At 40.9% G+C, this 17,471-nt stretch overlaps 2 protein-coding genes across 2 annotated transcripts in view; one reads left to right on the top strand and one right to left on the bottom strand.

Moving 5' to 3' along the window:
• Positions 1-8,627, bottom strand: part of NUP155 (nucleoporin 155) — a 32,714-nt gene extending 24,087 nt beyond the window's left edge. Inside the window, exons 1-12 of the mRNA XM_042825860.1 lie at positions 8,525-8,627; positions 7,108-7,245; positions 6,673-6,769; positions 5,454-5,524; positions 4,466-4,558; positions 3,508-3,674; positions 2,978-3,083; positions 2,639-2,712; positions 2,242-2,333; positions 2,008-2,105; positions 1,440-1,592; positions 918-1,018 (exon numbers count right to left, since the gene is read on the bottom strand). Of these exons, the coding sequence (XP_042681794.1) occupies positions 918-1,018; positions 1,440-1,592; positions 2,008-2,105; positions 2,242-2,333; positions 2,639-2,712; positions 2,978-3,083; positions 3,508-3,674; positions 4,466-4,558; positions 5,454-5,524; positions 6,673-6,769; positions 7,108-7,225 (1,170 nt within the window). The 5' untranslated portion in view covers positions 7,226-7,245; positions 8,525-8,627. The remainder of the gene's footprint in view (positions 1-917; positions 1,019-1,439; positions 1,593-2,007; positions 2,106-2,241; positions 2,334-2,638; positions 2,713-2,977; positions 3,084-3,507; positions 3,675-4,465; positions 4,559-5,453; positions 5,525-6,672; positions 6,770-7,107; positions 7,246-8,524) is intronic.
• Positions 8,628-10,470: 1,843 nt separating this feature from the next.
• WDR70 (WD repeat domain 70) overlaps positions 10,471-17,471 on the top strand; it is a 146,978-nt gene continuing 139,977 nt past the window's right edge. Inside the window, exons 1-4 of the mRNA XM_042825803.1 lie at positions 10,471-10,549; positions 10,643-10,705; positions 10,891-10,974; positions 13,414-13,528. Of these exons, the coding sequence (XP_042681737.1) occupies positions 10,525-10,549; positions 10,643-10,705; positions 10,891-10,974; positions 13,414-13,528 (287 nt within the window). The 5' untranslated portion in view covers positions 10,471-10,524. The remainder of the gene's footprint in view (positions 10,550-10,642; positions 10,706-10,890; positions 10,975-13,413; positions 13,529-17,471) is intronic.

Genomic DNA, 17,471 nt, shown 5'->3' with positions numbered 1-17,471 from the left:
AGTTTTCCCTGGGAAACCTAATGTCTGCCACTTTCAAAACCCCTGGAAAAACGGAGAAATTAACCTGTCAGTTCTCATAGAGAAAGGAGGTGTAACAATGAAGCTTCTCTACAGCTATTATTAAAACAGAAAATAAGATAAAACCTGACTTTTAAAGTTACAGCTTTTCCATTCACTCAAATTCTACAACTGTTACTAAGATTATACTACTTTTGAAGGCCAAAAGCAGTAGATGCCTACAGTCTTGCTTCAATGCTGAAACACATGTAATGTTATCTACGAGTTGGTGCACAAGCAAACTAACTCCATGCAAATCCACATATGTAACAACTAGGGACAAAAAAAGGAAAAAAAAAAAAAAAAAAAGAAAGAATGAAAGAAATAACGAATAGATTGCATTTGATGAAAACATGGCATATCTGCCAAAGAAACCTGAAGTCTCCTACACCTATATTTCAAATATTCTTTCTTGTCAAACTTCGTCCTTTTCAACAAACACTGCTTTCAATGGCAGATCACGTTCTCCTGTGCTTGTGCATGATGCACTGTCTGCTATATGCAAAAATACGACACAAATAAGGTATTTTCCAATACAATGGTTTTAAATCTCAGAAGTGAAAGCAATCACTTTTCATACGTAGTTTGCAAGAATGATAAAAGTATGGCTGAACCCGGAATTTCTGCTAAGATATCACTTTCTGTTCACCAATAAAAGAATCTATGCAACTTTTCCTTAATATGCTTTGAATTTAAAGCATATTAATTGGTAGCTTTATAAGCATTTCCAAACACTTCATTTAAGCTTTTCTGTGAACTACCCATTTTTTATAGATTAAGTAGATACTATTCAAGTTAAGAGAAAGGAAAAAAAATGTATCTACAGTCCATCGAAATTACTTGAAAGTTCACTTTACTACCTGTGTTTCCATCATTGGCTTCTGAAAAGGAAAAGAATCATGATTGATACACCACAGGATGTCATTATCCTCGTTTTCTGAAGCAGCCATCAGCAAGACCCCTATAAAGAACAGGGATATTAAGGTTGTGCTAGAAGCAATAAACATGCATTAAATTTATTAATTGTTTACGTGACAAAAATCAATCAATTTAAACAGCAGATATTAACTCTTGACTTTCTTGTCATAGGATTAGCTGGTCACCATCAACAGCATCTTATCATTTACCCTGAAAGGTTGAAACAGAAATGAGCCTCAAGTAGGTAGAAAACACTTCATGAGATGTTTGAAGAGAATTTAGGCGAAAAAAACTGAAGATTACTTCGGGGATTAAATCAATATGTGTGATTGAAAGGGTCAACAACACAGAAACATGTCCTCCCCTTCCTTCCTGATATAAAAGAGTGCAATAGTGACAGTCTCAGAAAACAAAAAATTTTTTTTAAAAAAACTTACTACTCTTCTGACATGTGTCTACTGTACCTTTGCAATAAAGAGCTCTGTGAACCTTTGATGGCTTCTCTACATTAGAAGATGCTGAAAATCCAGGAGGCAAACGGACATGTACCAAAGTTAACATGGAGGGACGAGCTGCTGGATGCTTAAATTGTGAAGTACTGAAGTACAGTCGGACACCTAAACCAAAAGAAAGGAAAGTCAACTCTAGGCAGTCTGATGTAACTCTAATCATTATTAGCAGCAACACCACTTTAGACAAAGTACATGCAAAGTTCAGACATACATGAAATTCTGTAGCTACTACCATGCTTCTTGTTAAAAATCAAGGTTCATCAAGGTTTTTAACTCAAGGTCCACCACTGATTTCATGAATTACTTCTGTCACACCACTTTCTGCTGGCTATCTTGGATATAAAGTGGATAATGATTTGTATGACCAGATTATACTTGCATCAAATATCAAAACAACTTGTTAACATAACTTGATATACCAGAATGAAATGTTCCGTGAAAAGGAAAACATCAATTTTGTTTAACTGTGTGGATGACATTTATCAGTTAAAAAGAGGAGTAACTAGCATTTCCTTCTTACCTGCATGTGTGATTGCAAGTAGTTGACAGTCTATGGATTCAGAATTTTCAATCACCGCTATTTGAACAATAGGCTTAAATACAGAACGATCAATTGTTCTGGAAAACAAAACCAAAAAAGCCTTGTAGTCTGTCAATCCAAAGAAACAAGGAAAAAAACATCCTTCAAAAAATACACTGTGAAACTATTAGTCTTACAGAAAATCTCTTTATAGTATACCTACTACATATATACCTGGCAATGCTTCCAGCAGCAGAAACAATAGCGTTTTGTGAAAGAGAAGTAACTCGTGCCATTCCTTGACCATCTTGGCCCAAATCATAAACCTGCAAGTTAACAGTACAGTGTAGTTGATCTAAAGTTGAATTTACTCTTACAGCTTCATGTATTATGCAGTAACTAGAATGCCATCTTTATCCAATTATCACGTTTCAATATATTTGTGAGAAAGATCAAAAGGCTGCTTTTCCTCAGAATAAAGTATTTTAGGTCTTGAGCAAACTTTTTGTTAGAGAAAAATGAAATGCTCTGTCACAAATACAGAGAATTTCCAAGTACTGAAGAAAACTTTAAAAAAAAATTATGTACACATTTATAACATATCACATAGCTATTAGAGTAAGTAACATACTTGCAGGACTCCTTTTTCTGACCGGGTGTATAAGATATTTCGAGAGTTGTCAACGGCAATTTGAACTACAGGATCTTGACAGTAGGGAAAGAAAAGGGAGAAGTAACAAATCAACAACTGATTTGGTGAAAACAAGTTTAACAGAATAAATGCTACAGAATAACCAAAAAATAATTAAATGCAAGTTAATAAAAATAAGAGTCCTGGAGGACTCTTACAGGATTTAAATCAAACAGTTTCACATAATGAATAGAAATCTAGAATAAAATTAAGCAAAAGAACGATAACCATTTCAAATTTATATTTAACAGTTGAGGAAATCTTTACATCAGTACCTACCATCTTCTGAGAACGTAAACTGTAGCAACGAAGGAATAAGGAAAGACAATGTGCTCTTTGAATGATTGATTTTCCTACATCGCTGACTAAACCAGCCTGCCTCAGCCTGCAATTCAAAAAAGGTGTTGAAAGAAAACTCAGGACAAAGGAAAAAACAAACCAAAAGCTATCCTAAGAAGGCAGCAAAATTGCAAGTGTGAAGACAATTAAAAATCTGAATACATGCCACTAATATCAATATATATTTCATAATTGAAAGCACTGATTACAAAAACAAAAATTTATGTGAAAGGGGTGCAGATTATCATTATCTCAACTATTTTAAGTTGACCAAAGCTGTACTGCTATTTTTCATATAAGAACTCAGAGCTGCTGTTCAATTGAACCATGTAATGCAACAATAAAAGAAAAAAGACAGTAGACTTGACATGTTTCAGAATTCTTAAGAGTCTAAGAGTCTAACCTACAACCATTAAAAAAATAAAAAATAAAGCTTAACCATTAAAAAACAAAAAATAAAGCTTAATCACCTGGTAAGCTACTTCATATAAGCAGCCGTCCTTTCCAGCCAGAAAGATACGTCCATTATCAGTGGATGTTATTGAAGAAATGTAAGTGTTGTCAGTAGGAAGTGAATAGAGAGGGTCTGGTAGAAGCTGCATTCCACCTGACAAACTGTCATTGAGTGATCCAGTACCTTAAATAAACAAGAACTCTCTGGCTTTTAGTTTTTAAGTTCTATAGACAGTATAGATTGTATAAACATCAGACCTGTAATTAGAAACATTTCAAAAAACATGAAAAATGATAGGAAATTTTGTAATTACTAAAATAAATGTGTAATAGCCATTATTCAGGATGACCTACTGAGTAATGAATCTTGCTATTAAAATAAAACACTCACTGCATACGTTTCCAAGAAAAGAAATATCATTATCTCCTCTCAATCCCAACAATTCTGAATCAAATTTCTGCATATCTCTTTCACTGGAAAAAACTGTAGAAAGGGAACAAAGGATTATTATTCTCTCATTTTCTCAACTTTTTTTTTTTTTAATTAATATAGATAACCATTAAAATGGTATCAGGTTCCTTTTTTTCCTGTGGTTTGAAACAAATGACAACTAGATTAACAAACCACACTCATCGCCTTTTTATCTTGATTCATGGCTATCTCTTCTTCCCCTTATGAAGTTTAATTAAGAGGAATATCTGTTTCAAATGCTCTTTCCACATTAAACATGTGAATAGTACTACTCTACCGTCCTACATCAGTCTGGGATCCAGAAGGTACTCCCCCTACAAAAATGAAATTATTGTACCTTGTCTGTAACATGATTTAAAAATCACCACAAGTGTGGTCTTGTTTTCAGATTTAATCTGTTACTGATAACATGACCGTGCATGCATACTTGTATAATTGTTAATGCACAACCAGTTCTTTAATTTACATAAATAGAGAAATATTAAAAAAAAGGAGACAACTACCTGCTTGTGTATTTGCATAGCTGAGTCCTAAGATCACAATATCCACAGGGGTTGCCAGAACAAGTAAGTGTCGTACGTGAGGCTGAAATATGCCTAAAAAAGGAAAAAAAATCAAATTTTACTTTGCAGTCAAGCTCTCAAGACTCACAATGATTGTATCCACCATATTAATGAGATGCAGCAGATGGTTAGAAGTAACAGTCATTTCTGAGGGAAGTGGGGCTGATTAGTCTGGAGAAGAGGAGGCTGAAGGGAGACTTTATTTCTCTCTTCCAACACCTGAAAGGCGCTTACAGCGAGAGCAGGGTTGGTCTCAAGTTGCACAGGGGAGGCTTAGGTTGGATATGAGGAAACACTTGTTTACACAACGGGTTGTTAAGCACTGGAATAGGCTCCCCAGGGAGGTGGCTGAATCACCATCCCTGGATGAGTTGAAAAACTGTTTGGATGTGGTGCTCAGGGACATGATTTAGCGGAGGGTGGTTAGTTAGGGTAGTATGGTTAGGTTGTGGTCTAGAAAATTCTAGAGCTACAAAGGAGTAATAGTCAGCTGTTCAGCTTCCACTTCATGAAATACAAGAACTCAAAAACATTTTTTTCTTAAAAACACTTTTTTCTTAATTAACTACAATTCTCTTATAAAGCTACTTCAGTGTCTATTTAAATATTATGTCACATTATTAGGTATCAAATGAACTGCAAGCGCTAGAAATCAGAATCTCTAGGAAGTTATTGTGGCAACGTATTAACAGCACAAATGTTAGTACGACATGAGATTTCTTCCAAGCTCATCAATGTGATTGTTAAACTAAACATCAATTTTCACCTGTAATTTATTAAATCATGTTTCTAAAAACAAAACAATTTATCTTGCATATATACCAAGTAAAACACAGGTTTTTACCGAAGTACATACAAAATTTATATTTTATATATATATAAAAGATCAGTTACTATTTAAGTCTAATTGCTGTCATATACTTCTTACCTCCCTTTGGCTTTACAAGACCCACTGCAAGTATAGTTTCACTAAGGCCATCAAAGTAAGTCAGATCGCCACTGTTAACAAAACAGGAAAAAAACCCCACGCAATTGCATAAGCCGTGTCAGATGTCACATAGTAGCAAAGTAAACAATATCAGATACCCGTATTTTAGAATTCTTAATACTTTTTAAAACATTTTGAATACATATTGTTATGTTTGGAAGACATCTTCCCCCTTTTGCTTTGGGTGAAAACAGATCCAGCAGAACAGAATGACAAATCTCTCTAAGGGAAAATTTTAAACCTGAAATCAAACTGCACTATTTTATGGTTTTGGTTTTAGTTAATTTACACAGTCCACTCTGAATTACATTAACTAGTATCTGTAATGACAATTAACATCTAGAGAAAGGGACATATACGGCATCTTTTTTGTATCAAAAAATATCTATTGAAAAGAAGTTCCAACCTCCTCCCTAGCAACCTAACACCATAAAGAATTCTATTACCTGGTAAATAGTTAATTAACATGCTTTATACTCTATGATACAACGGAAACGTAAGGGGAGGAGTGATGTGAGGATAAAACAAAACACAACAAATTCTATAAAGAAATTCTTAATATTCATACACATAAAAACCACTAGAAAATAAGCAGAAAAAAAGAATCTGACAAATCTGGATATTAAAAACTGCCATTTGAAATGGTTATTAGATTATTTTCAATTTTATGCATCCCTCAAATAAGTTACGCAGGAAAGCTTCCATCACACAACCTTAAAAATAATTAAGAGTATACAGCCACACTCCTATCCTAAATAACCACTGATCACTATACTTACCCAATCTACTTAGAAGAATCAGACAATTAATACACTTTTTCAACTTTTTTACTTTCTTTGGCATAATCAAAGCCTAGCACATATAAAACAGGATTTATAGGATATCATCTAATGCTGAAATCTGAGAAAAGGTACTTTAAGTAGTTCTTAGTAGTTTAAGTAGTTCTTTCATCTCTAGAGAATTTGTAAACATTATAACTCTCAAAACTCCTTCAACACTTGCTACTCAGAAGTTTTAGTAAAAAACTAAAAGAAATCAAGGTAACTTCAACAGAACAGCACACCTCTGCATTGCAGGCAAGCAATCTCCAACTATAACAATTGCTTAGTTAAGACATAATTATCAACATTATATAATCCAGAAAATGTTCTAAACATACCCATCTTCATAGTTCCACATAAAAATGTCGCTGTCAATTGTTAGCCAAGCTCTGCTGATTTCTGGAAATACTCCCATCATGCAATTGCATTGCATATCTGAAGTAATACTGATGTAAGGAAGAAATGAGTTCAGACCAGCAAAGGCAATCTCCTTTGGAATATTAAAAAAAACAAACCTGCTCTAGATAGAACAGTACACAAACTATGTACCATAAACGCCTGAAGTTCCTTATACAGGAACTAATTCCACCAGCGTCTCTACACAAATTGACCTTATTACCACTTGGAGCCTTGAAATAAGAATATAAACAATATCGAAGTTCATTAATAGGAGTCTGACAGAAGTATTAGGGAAAAAAGATTATAAAAGTGTAGAAGTTCAATACTAGCACTGTCACATACAATACCCAACACATCATTTTTCAGCAGGATACGTCCAAATTGCTCCACTAGCTCTGGGGGAAGTGGGACTCTGCGAACCGAGCTGATTTCTGGAAGATTAGGGATAGACAGCAAGCCTGGACCTTGCAAAGGATAATCCATATCTGTCATGCCAGAAACAGTAGGGCTTCCTGCAATTAAGAACAACAAAAATTAGTGTTCCTATAAATAATTGGATGTATTCACACACAGAAAGAAAATTCTCTATTTTCCTCAATTTTTTTTCTTTTCCTAATCTGTGAAAATGAATCTGAAAGTTAAACTTCCCAAGGCTCTATATTATCTTATGTAATGCAACTCTCTGATGGCACAGGCAACTACACTTCGGCTACGCACTCATACTTTTATCTGAAGGCATCCCGACACCCACTGGATGCACACTGACCAGATCACCCACAGTGCCTCCTAACTGCTCACTCATGCAGACTGGTGGTTGTACGAAGTAGGAAATGCTGCTGTGACGTTTCAGAAAGGACACAGCGTTTGAGAAAAGCTACACCCTACATCTTAACTAGGAAAGGCTGTTCTGAAAGTAATGCTTCCTATTTTGTTGGCCAGAACATAAGTGGATGTTGGAGTATGGCAGCAGACACTGAACCTTCCTGCCAATATCCCATTACATTTTCTTGCCCTCTGACAGATGGCAGCAGAGGGGGAGTCCAACAAAATGGCATCTGACATGGAAGTGCACAAAGATGTGTCACTGAATTTCTCCATGCCAAAAAATGGCACCCACTGGCATCTTTCATTGCTTGTTGAATGCCTGTGGCGACCAAACAGTGGGTGTGAGAACAGGAAAATGTTTCAGCAGCAGTGGTGGCTGCAGGTCACCTCTGCTGGAGCAGATTGTGGCATGCAGGTTCATTTTCATGACTGGTGAAAATGCATAGCTAATGATGACAACTATGTTGACAGTGTTTTGTAGCTAGGAATTTGCCCTATCAAATAGTGTTATTTTTCTCTATGTAACTCTTGCATTTTCCTTTAATCAAAAAGGAGGCATTTCTTTCAGAGCAACCTAACTACACGTGATATGTGGCTACTGAGAAACCAAAGTCGTTCAAAGTAGCCTGAGAGAGGAAGTGAGGCTGCCCGTGCTTTCAGGATGCCGCTGGATGCCTGGCAACACGAGGCGCACCGCACAGTGGAAACCAAACGCCCAAATCCCTTCGGGGGAAACAGGACCCGGGAGCGGTACATGTCCGCTTCTCACACTGCGCTGCCTCTATTACGAGGCCCGGCCGCGACAGATCCAGTCCCGCTACCGCCAGGGCCTCGAGGGACCATGGCGGCCCGGGGCGGGAGGTGGAGCCCGGGCTCACGAGGCTGCCCTGCGAAAGGCGGCGGGAGGGGAAGCGGGAGCGGGGCGGCTGAGGCGACGCACGCGAAGGTTGACGGGGCGCTGCTCACCGGGCGCGGGCACGGCCAGCAGCTCGGACAGGTCCGGGTAGCAGCGATCGTCTTGGATCTGTCGATCGACGATGCGGCCCGCGATCTCCAGCGCCTCGTGCCCGGCGGGCGCCGCGGGGCTGATGGCGGCAGGCATGGCGGTGGCGGGGCCGAGCGGAGGCGGCGGGGCCGAGCGGGCGGTGGCGGGGCCGAGAAGCGGCGGCGGGGCCAAGCGGGCGGTGCAGCCCCCGCGCACACAAACAGACAGCGCGAACCCGCCGCTCCGCACCCCGCCAAATCCCGACAGGCCTCGCGCGCCTGACGCAGTTCCGCCTTCCGGAGATGGAGGTGGAGGTGGGGGGGCTGAGGCGGAGGGGCTGGGCGTGTGATAAGGGGGAGCGTAATGGCGGGGCGGGGCGCGGCTGGCGGGCGGGTTGGAGGGGCGGTCCGGGTGTCTGCAGGAGAGCCGTGCTCCCGGATGTGTGTTTGGTGCGGTTCTGTTGCTGGCTTTTGGCCTCAGCGACAGCCGTGCTTGTGAGGCAAAAGATGAAAGTATTTGTTATGTTCCCAGTGCAGTTATTAAGGGAAATAAGACTCTCAACCCTCTGAAGTTGAAATGGAAAGTTTTGTTAGTATCAGTTATGAATTCCTTTTGCTAAACTAAAATACGGGTTCTAAAAGTAATATGTTCATGGCTGTTGCTGAACAAACGTGTCAGTGTGGAACAAAAAAGAGCACAGGCCCCTCTATGTGGGCATACACACAGACTGAGCTGAAGTGCAGGAGCAGAAGTCATCTTAATGCAGCAGTCGTGTTTATGATGAGGGGGTTTACAAAATCCGGGGTCATCCATCCCTGTCACTGAGATGCAGTGTGCTGGCTCGGCTCAGGGCTCTACTAAGGGCTGCGTGCTGTCTGGGCACAACATGAAATGTAGATCTGTTAGTGTTAAACTAATAAAGATGACTAACAAAGAGAGCTACGAAGATGGTTGAAGGGTCCATAAGGCAAGTGTTGGGACGCTGCTCTCAGACATTGGGTTTGGACTATGAGTGGTGCTGCGTGGAGCCAAGAGCTGTGTCAGTGAGCCTTGCAGATCCACCAACTCAGAATACACTGTTTGTGAGCACAGTAGCTGTGCTATGCATTACTGAAATGCTTCCAACCTTGGAAACTGGAGAAGCTGGCTTTTGTGGGACGAGCCCATTTTTTATACATCACATTTAGTGTCCTGATCCATCAGAAGAGGGGTGGCCAGCAGGGACAGAAGGGTGATTGTCTCCCTCTACTCTGCTCTTGTGAGGCCCCATCTGCAGTACTGTGTCTAGGTCTGGAGCCCCCAGGACAAGAAAGACAGAGCTGTTGGAGGGGGTCCAGAGGAGAGCCACTAGGATGGTCAGGGGGCTGGAGCACCTCCCCTACAAAGTCAGGCTGAGGGAGCTGGGCTTGTTCAGCCTGGAGAAAAGAGGCTGTGGGGTGACGTCATTGCAGCCTTTCAGTACCTAAAGGGAGCCTACAAACAGGAGGGGAATCAACTCTTTGAAAGGGTAGATAACAGCAGGACGAGGGGAAATGGTTTTAAGTTGAGGGAGGGAAGATTTAGGTTGGATGTCAGGGAGAAGTTCTTTACAGAAAGAGTGGTGAGGTGCTGGAACAGGCTGCCCAGAGAGGCTGTGGATGTCCCGTCCTTGGAATTGTTCAAGGCCAGATTGGATGCGGCGCTGGGCAACCTGATCTAGTATTAAACGTGGAGGTTGGTGGCCCTGCATGTGGCAGGGGGGTTGGAGATTCATGATCCTTGAAGTCCCTTCAAACCCTGGCCATTCTGTGATTCTGTGTGATTCTGATCACAGCAGCTGTCTGGCTTCAGAATCGTTCCGAACGCCCTGGCGGCTGACAGAAGGGCTGGCCTCTGACACGTAAAAGACTCCGTTCGCCCTGTGAGGCGGTGCCGGCGGCTGCGCCTTTCTTCGCCCTGCCGCTTCCTGCCGCGGCTGTTGTGGTTCCGGGCCGGCCGCAGCATGGAGTCGCCGGCTGCTGAGGGTGGTGAGTGGCGGGCCGGGCCGGGCCGGGCTGGGCCGGACTCAGCCTTGTCGCTTCTCGTTGACCGCCGTTATTTTCTCCCTCTCCTCTTTGCAGACGCTGAGATGCAGGCGGGAGCCGACCCGGAGCTAGCGGCCACCATGGGTTTCTCGGGCTTCGGTGCGTTGCGATGCGGGACGGGGAGCGACTGAGGGGAGCCGGGGCGTCGCTGCGGCCTGCGGACCTCGGCGAGGGGCTCGGGCGGGAGGCGAGCGGCGGGGCCCGGTGACTCGCACTGCCTGGGCGGCCCGTACCGCCCCTGACCGGGCGAGCCGCGCTGACCGTCCGCTTGTCTGCGTTTCTAGGGAAGAAGGCTCGGACTTTCGATCTTGAAGCCATGTTTGAGCAGACGAGGAGAACTGCTGTGGAAAGGAGCAGGAAGGTCTTGGGTAAGAAACGCGTGAGCAGTTAGCTAGTGTGTTTTAAAACGCGTTTTGTTCTCCGTTGGAGTGATGTTTTGGTGGCTCAGACTGGCTTTTAGGGAATGAAGTAGTGCAGCTGTGCTGCAGGAAGGCAATCTCGAACACAGTGGAGATGGATGAATAGGAAAAACTACTCGTTTGCATATGTTGTCAGAGTGTGCGAGGGATCAGCGACTGCAGGACTCCTACTGTGAGGCGTTACACACCAACCCAGGAAGAAAGCTGAATTTAAATATAAGACTCATCATAGGATCACAGAATCGTTTGAGTTGGAAGAGATCTTAAAGGTCAAACGGTCAAACTCTCCCCCTGTGAAGAATAGGGACACCTACTATTAGATCAGGGTGCTTAGATCCTGGTCCAGCCTTGTCTTGAATGTCCCTGGGGATGTGGTATCACCACCTTTCTGGGCAGCCTGTTCCGGTGCCTCACTGCCTTTGCTGTAAGAAAGCCTTTTTCTTTTGTCCAATGTAAGTCTACCTTCTTTTAGTTTGAAATCAATTCCCCATGTCCCATCTTTTAACTCAAACTATTGTTTTTATTTTGAAAGGGAACTTGATTCAGAGAGCTTTAAATTAGACATGCAGAATAGTAGGGAAATGTCTTCTGTGACATACAGTCAGTTACGCAGCAGCTCATATTTTTTTCTATTTTCTACTGTGCTGGGAATGGTTGGCCTGCAAGAAAATGTGATGAGAGTTGTATGTTTTCCTTCTCTTATCTAAACAAACAGTATTCCAAATATGGAAGATGCTAGTGTTCTAGAGTTCTTTTTGCCATTCCAGACACCTGTGCTTTCTGCTTCCACTTAGTATGTGCAGAAAATGGAGTGGATTTTTTTTGGTTTGAGAAACCAAGAAAAGAAAAAGAAACCAAGTTTGGTTTCTTTTTCTTTGTGTTATTCATATGATTATGGTTGAGAAGCTTATAGGTGAGATAAAATTTTATTTTCTCTCTGAAGTGTTTCAGTTTATGAAGATAGTAGTCTGGAAGTCCTTCATTAGGAAACTGCAGTTCTGTTGGAAGAATGAGATCAGTGCAGTGTTGGTTGTTCTTTATTGCTTGATTCTACATGGAATCATGCTGGTTCAGCTCTGTGGATGCTTGTTGACGTTACAGACTTTCAGACATTGTGAAATTCAAATATACAAGGGACTCCAGGGTTTAATTTGAACCCTTTTCTGTACTAACCAAGTCAAAATACAGTAGTATTTATTTCATGTTGAAAACTCAGATTCAATTCTTGTTTACATCAAACTATGATCTCTTTTGGGGAACCATCTCCTATAAAAAAATTAGAAGAGAAATTTTATAAACTAGTACAAGGAAGTGTAATGTTTTTAAGTCAAGACATTTTGAACTGCATCTGGACATCTTTTCTCCTCTGTTGTCCTTAAGAAGAATTTCTAGAATTTTCTCCATAAAAGAAACAGCATATGATTGATCACAAGTTTAGTCATTTTACTAAAAATGACAAAGCTTTGTATGTAATTCAGCTTTTTTTATTTTTAATATGGTATTGTGAACTTTTTTCAGTTTTCATAAAGTACACTACTGACTTCTAGCTTTGAAATAATTGTGATGATCTCTTTTGAGAACATCTCTTCTCCTTTAGCTGGGAATTAGGAGAACTAATAATGTGTCATCTGAATCTGTATCTTGTAGTTGTTTCTGTTTCTCTTTTGGAGGAAAATGTTTCTGTGCATTGTGAGCAAACAGGAAAATTTTGTTTCTCATATAGAAGGAGAGTTGTTGGTTTTTTTTCTTTGCTATGTGGAAGTTATTTGAGATTTCTTAGAAATAGATTAGCTGTATCTCACTCTTAGAATTATGGCAGCTTTATTTGTTCTTGTATCTTAACCCCACCATGCTGTATGAGATTCCTAACTCAACTTTGAAATGGATGGTTCTGTTTGATTTTACTTTGCTATTTACTGGAATTCTTTTTCAATAAGTAAAATGAAAATAAATAAAAAGATAACTAAATATAATTTATGGGAAATAAGTTATTTGCACCTGTGATAACTTCAGTTCTAACTCAGTTTCTTGCTATGAAAATTTCAAGAGCTCTCTGAAGTGATTCGTACTATTTTAATACAACATTGAAAATGTTGAAATATTGGCATTGTTGTATGAGAAGCTTTCCAGCTATTGACAAATATGATCAACTATGCAAACTAATAACTGGAAGTTTTTTGGATTTTTTTTTTTATTTTTTCTGAGCGATCTTTATGGTAGCAATGGAAATTTAATTATTTGAAAGAGTAACAAAGCCATTTTCAGGTGAAATGCTTTACTTACTGTTATTTTTTCAAATAACTTATGTAAGTCTTAAAATGAAGATAATTGTTTCACTCTGTAGAACTCTGAGTTCTGTTATTTGTCATTTCTATGCTCTTCATTCAGAGGCTCGTGAAAGAGAGCAGGAGGACCGGGCTGAAAAAGAATGTAAAAGTTCATGTGCTGATCCCTCAGCTTCAGTCTCAAGTGCAACAGGAGCCGTGTCCACATTAAAGCCAAGGTACTTACTTAGTTATGATTGGAAGTGTCACTTAACAGCTTTCTTATCTGAAAGAGTTTGTGTTTTTTGTGGCTTCTTTTTGGGGGAGAGAGGGATGGAGTGCATGAGCGTTGCTTAACTTTTGTGGATGTCTCTGTGCTATCTGAAGTGTAAAATCTGTTTATTTTCTTTTTCTCTGCTTTCTTGGATGTCTCAATATTTGTGAATATTGTATATAGCTAATAGTAAATTTTATGGTCTCCTCCTTATCTTGTTTGGCATACTTTAACAAAATGCCATCTGTATTTTTTTTCTTGTTGTTTTTTGTTTGACAAGATATGGGCAAGTATAATTAATACAGATTCTGACTTAATGACCGGCTATTATTCTCAGTTGTATGTAAGTATAATTGTTCATGTTTGCAACAAAATAAAGTAGTGTAGATATGGATTCTTAAGTGTGCACACTATATGGAGTAGTGGTAAGGTTGAAGAAGTATTTTTGTTTGACTTCAGTCTGAAATTTATTCCAGAACTTCTTAAAGTTTGTCTGTGACAGACAGCAAATGCTACTGCTCTGGCAGTTTGCTTGAATTCTTAAATGCTGTGTAATAAAAAATAGCTAAGCATAGTGGAGGCTACATTATTCCATTGTATGACTGGGATTGTTGAGATTAATGTTCTGTAAATTTGTAGTTTTTTGTATCTATTGCAGTCTTATAATCCATCAGTACCTTGGTAGATCTGTACGAATCTTGTAGCCAAATTGTATGTGGTAGAATCACAGAATCATAGAATGGCTTGGGTTGGAAGGGACTTCAAAGACCATCATTAGATGGCCCAACTTCCATGCTGCAGTAAGAGTTCCTTTATCAGGCATTGGATCAGGCTGCCTGGGGCCTGGTTCACCCTGGTCTTGAACAAGTCCAGGGGTGGGGCATCCACAGCTTGTTTGGACAACCTGTTTCAGTGCTTAGCCACTGTTATAACATCTAATCTAACCATTTCTCCTTGTCCTATTATATGCCTGTGTAAAAAGTCAGTCTCCCTCTGATTTATAGGTTCTCTTTACAGGAAGGCTGCAGTGAGGTTTCCCCAAAGTCTTCTCTTATTAGACTGAACAATCCCAGCTCCCTCAGCCTTTCTTTGTCGGAGAGGTGCTCCAGTTATCTGATCATCCTCGTGGCCCTCTTCTAGACCTGTTCCAACAGCTCCATGTCTTTCTTGTGCTGCGGGACCCAGCTCTGGATACTGTACTGCAGGTGGTGTCTCATGAGTTCAGAGCAGAGTGGGATGATCACCTCCCTCTCTCTGCTGGCCACCCCTGTTTTAATGTAGCCCAGGGTGCAGTTGGCCTTCCAGGCAGCAAGTGCACATAGATGATTTGCATCCAGCTTTTCATCCACTAGAACCCCCAGGTCCAAGGGCTGCACTTTGAATTCTACTCCTAGTCAGGGATTGCCATAAACCCAGCTGCAACACACTATACTTGACCTTGTTGAAACACGTTAGGTTAACGTGGGACCACTTTTCAAGCTTCCAGGTCCCTTTGGATGGCATCCTTTCCTTCTCCCTTGTCAGCTCACTGCTCAGCTTACTCATCAGCAAAATTGGTGAGTGTGCTCTCAGTCACGCTATCGAAGTCACTGATAAAAATGTTGAAGAGCACAAGCTTGTAGCATCGCAGACAACAAATTTCTGTTACAAAATTTCTTTTATATGCATAGACCTATAGAAAGGTCAAGTGAGCTGTGAACTCTCACAGAAATAACTGATAACATGACTTAGTACTTGATCTGTGTTTTATCTTATCCAGGAGGGAAAAGCATTCTGTACTCCCATTTGCTTTTGATGTTCTCAGATGTGTTCCTGATGAAACAATGGAAGTTGGCAAGAAATGGATGTAGTGTGATTATGTACTGTGTGGGTGACTTCAGTGTAAGGAATCAAGTGAAGCACCTGATAGACAAATGATGTAGAGCTTTTCTCATTTTATTAAGGGGTTTGGGAGAAATCTAGGCACTTAGTGTAAAAGAAGATAATTACTAGCTTTCTATAGTTGAATGTTCCTGCGTAGGCCTGGGTAACTCACTCAAGTCCTGTTGATGTTAAGTTTCCTTTCTGTTCCCTTCCATTACTTTGTTTTCCCTGAGGATTGAAAAGGGAGTGCATGGCATGAAAAACTCATGAACTGGAAGCTGAACGTGTCAGCTTGCAGAATTTTATTTTCTTGTAAATTATGATAGTCAGTTTAGAACTTAGTTTTGAAAACAACACAGTGAAGGAGATGAACCCGTTGTATCTTAGCCTAAATTCCTAGGGAAAATCCTGCAACAAAGGAAATCTGGTTCATAGGACTTGTGGTCTTTTTTTTCCTTCATGTAGACTTTGGTTACTATAAAATGAACTTACATATAACTTATTCTATCTTTTTGAAAATGGCAACATTGCCCTAAATAGTACCTTTTTTTCTCTTAAAATTCCAAATATATTCAATTATCTTAGTAGCATCCTTACTAATTTTACGGTTGTTAACAAGAAATTGGTGACTCCAGAACAATGTGATTCTATTGATTCTTGAACTAATTTGCTACCAGAATTGTTTACAATGGTTATAATTATCTTATAAAAGGCAACAACTGACGTGCATGTATGTGCGTGGAAATTCTCATGAGCAGGGAGAACTACATGCAATTTTTTCCTGTTGGTATTTTCTACCAACATCTGTGGTCCTTCACGTCTGCTTGTGCCATAGCTGTAATGAAACGCTGGCTGACAGTAGGAAGACAGATATAGGAAAGCATTGGAAAAGTCTGGGTACCCAGAGTGAGACATCTGATGTACAGGGCATCAAAAGCAGGGGCCGAAAAAGGTGGCTTGTAGCTGTTCTTCTTCAGCAAAATCCTACCAGGCAGGCTGCTGGGCAGGAGGTGTTTTTTTAAAAAAAATTAAAAAAAAAAAAAAAAATAGGGTGATTGCCAAGCCCCACTCAGCCATCTATCAACGCTCTTGGTTAACTGGTGAGGTCCCAGAGGATTGGAGTCTTGCTGATGTGACTCCCATCTTCAAGAAGGACCGTAAGGAGGATCTGGGGAACTACAGGCCTGTCAGCCTGACCTCAGTACCAGGGAAAGTTATAGTACAGATCATCTTGGATGAGATTGCACAGCACGTACGCAGTGTCCAGGGGATCAGGCCCAGCCAGCACGGGTTTGTGAAAAGCAGGTTGTGCTTATAGAATCACCAAGGTTGGAAAAGACCTAAAAGATCATCCAGTCCAACCGTTCACCTATTACCAATTGCTCCCACTGAACCATGTCCCTCAACACAACATCCAGCCTTTCCTTGAACACCCCCAGGCTCGGTGACTCCACCACCTCCCTGGGCAGTCCATTCCAGTCCATTCCAGTGCCACCCTTTCTGAAAAGTAATACTTCCTAACCGGGCTTGACCAACCTCATCTCCTTCTATGACTGGGTGACCAGTCTGGTAGATGGGGGAAGGGCTGTTGAAGTGGTCTTCCTAGACTTCAGCAAAGCCTTTGACAGTGTCCCTCACGGGCTTCTTCTGAGGAAACTGGCTGCCCGTGGTCTGAACAGATATACACTTCTTTGGGTAAGGAAATGGCTAGAAGTCCATGCCCAGCAGGTTGTGGTGAATGGAGTGAAGTCTAGCTGGTGACCCGTTTCAAGTGGTGTCCCCCAGGGCTCGGTACTGGGGCCCACCTTGTTTAATGTCTTTATTGATGACCTAGATGAGGGGATTGAGTGCACCCTCAGTAAGTTTGCAGATGACACCAAGCTGGGAGGTGGTGTCGATCTGCCTGAGGGTAGGGAGGCCCTTCAGAGGGATTTAGACAGGCTGGACCACTGGGCTGAGGTGAATGGGATGAGGTTCAACAAGGCCAAATGCCAGGTCCTGCACTTTGGCCACAATAACCCCATGCAGCGTTATAGGCTTGGGGA

Source organism: Centrocercus urophasianus, unplaced genomic scaffold, assembly GCF_019232065.1.
Source record: "Centrocercus urophasianus isolate 14NV4802_14NV808 unplaced genomic scaffold, USGS_Curo_1.0 seq_25, whole genome shotgun sequence".
Taxonomy (NCBI): Eukaryota; Metazoa; Chordata; class Aves; order Galliformes; family Phasianidae; genus Centrocercus; species Centrocercus urophasianus.
Note: the sequence above shows the minus strand (reverse complement) of the source record. Positions and strands in the feature narration are given on the sequence as shown.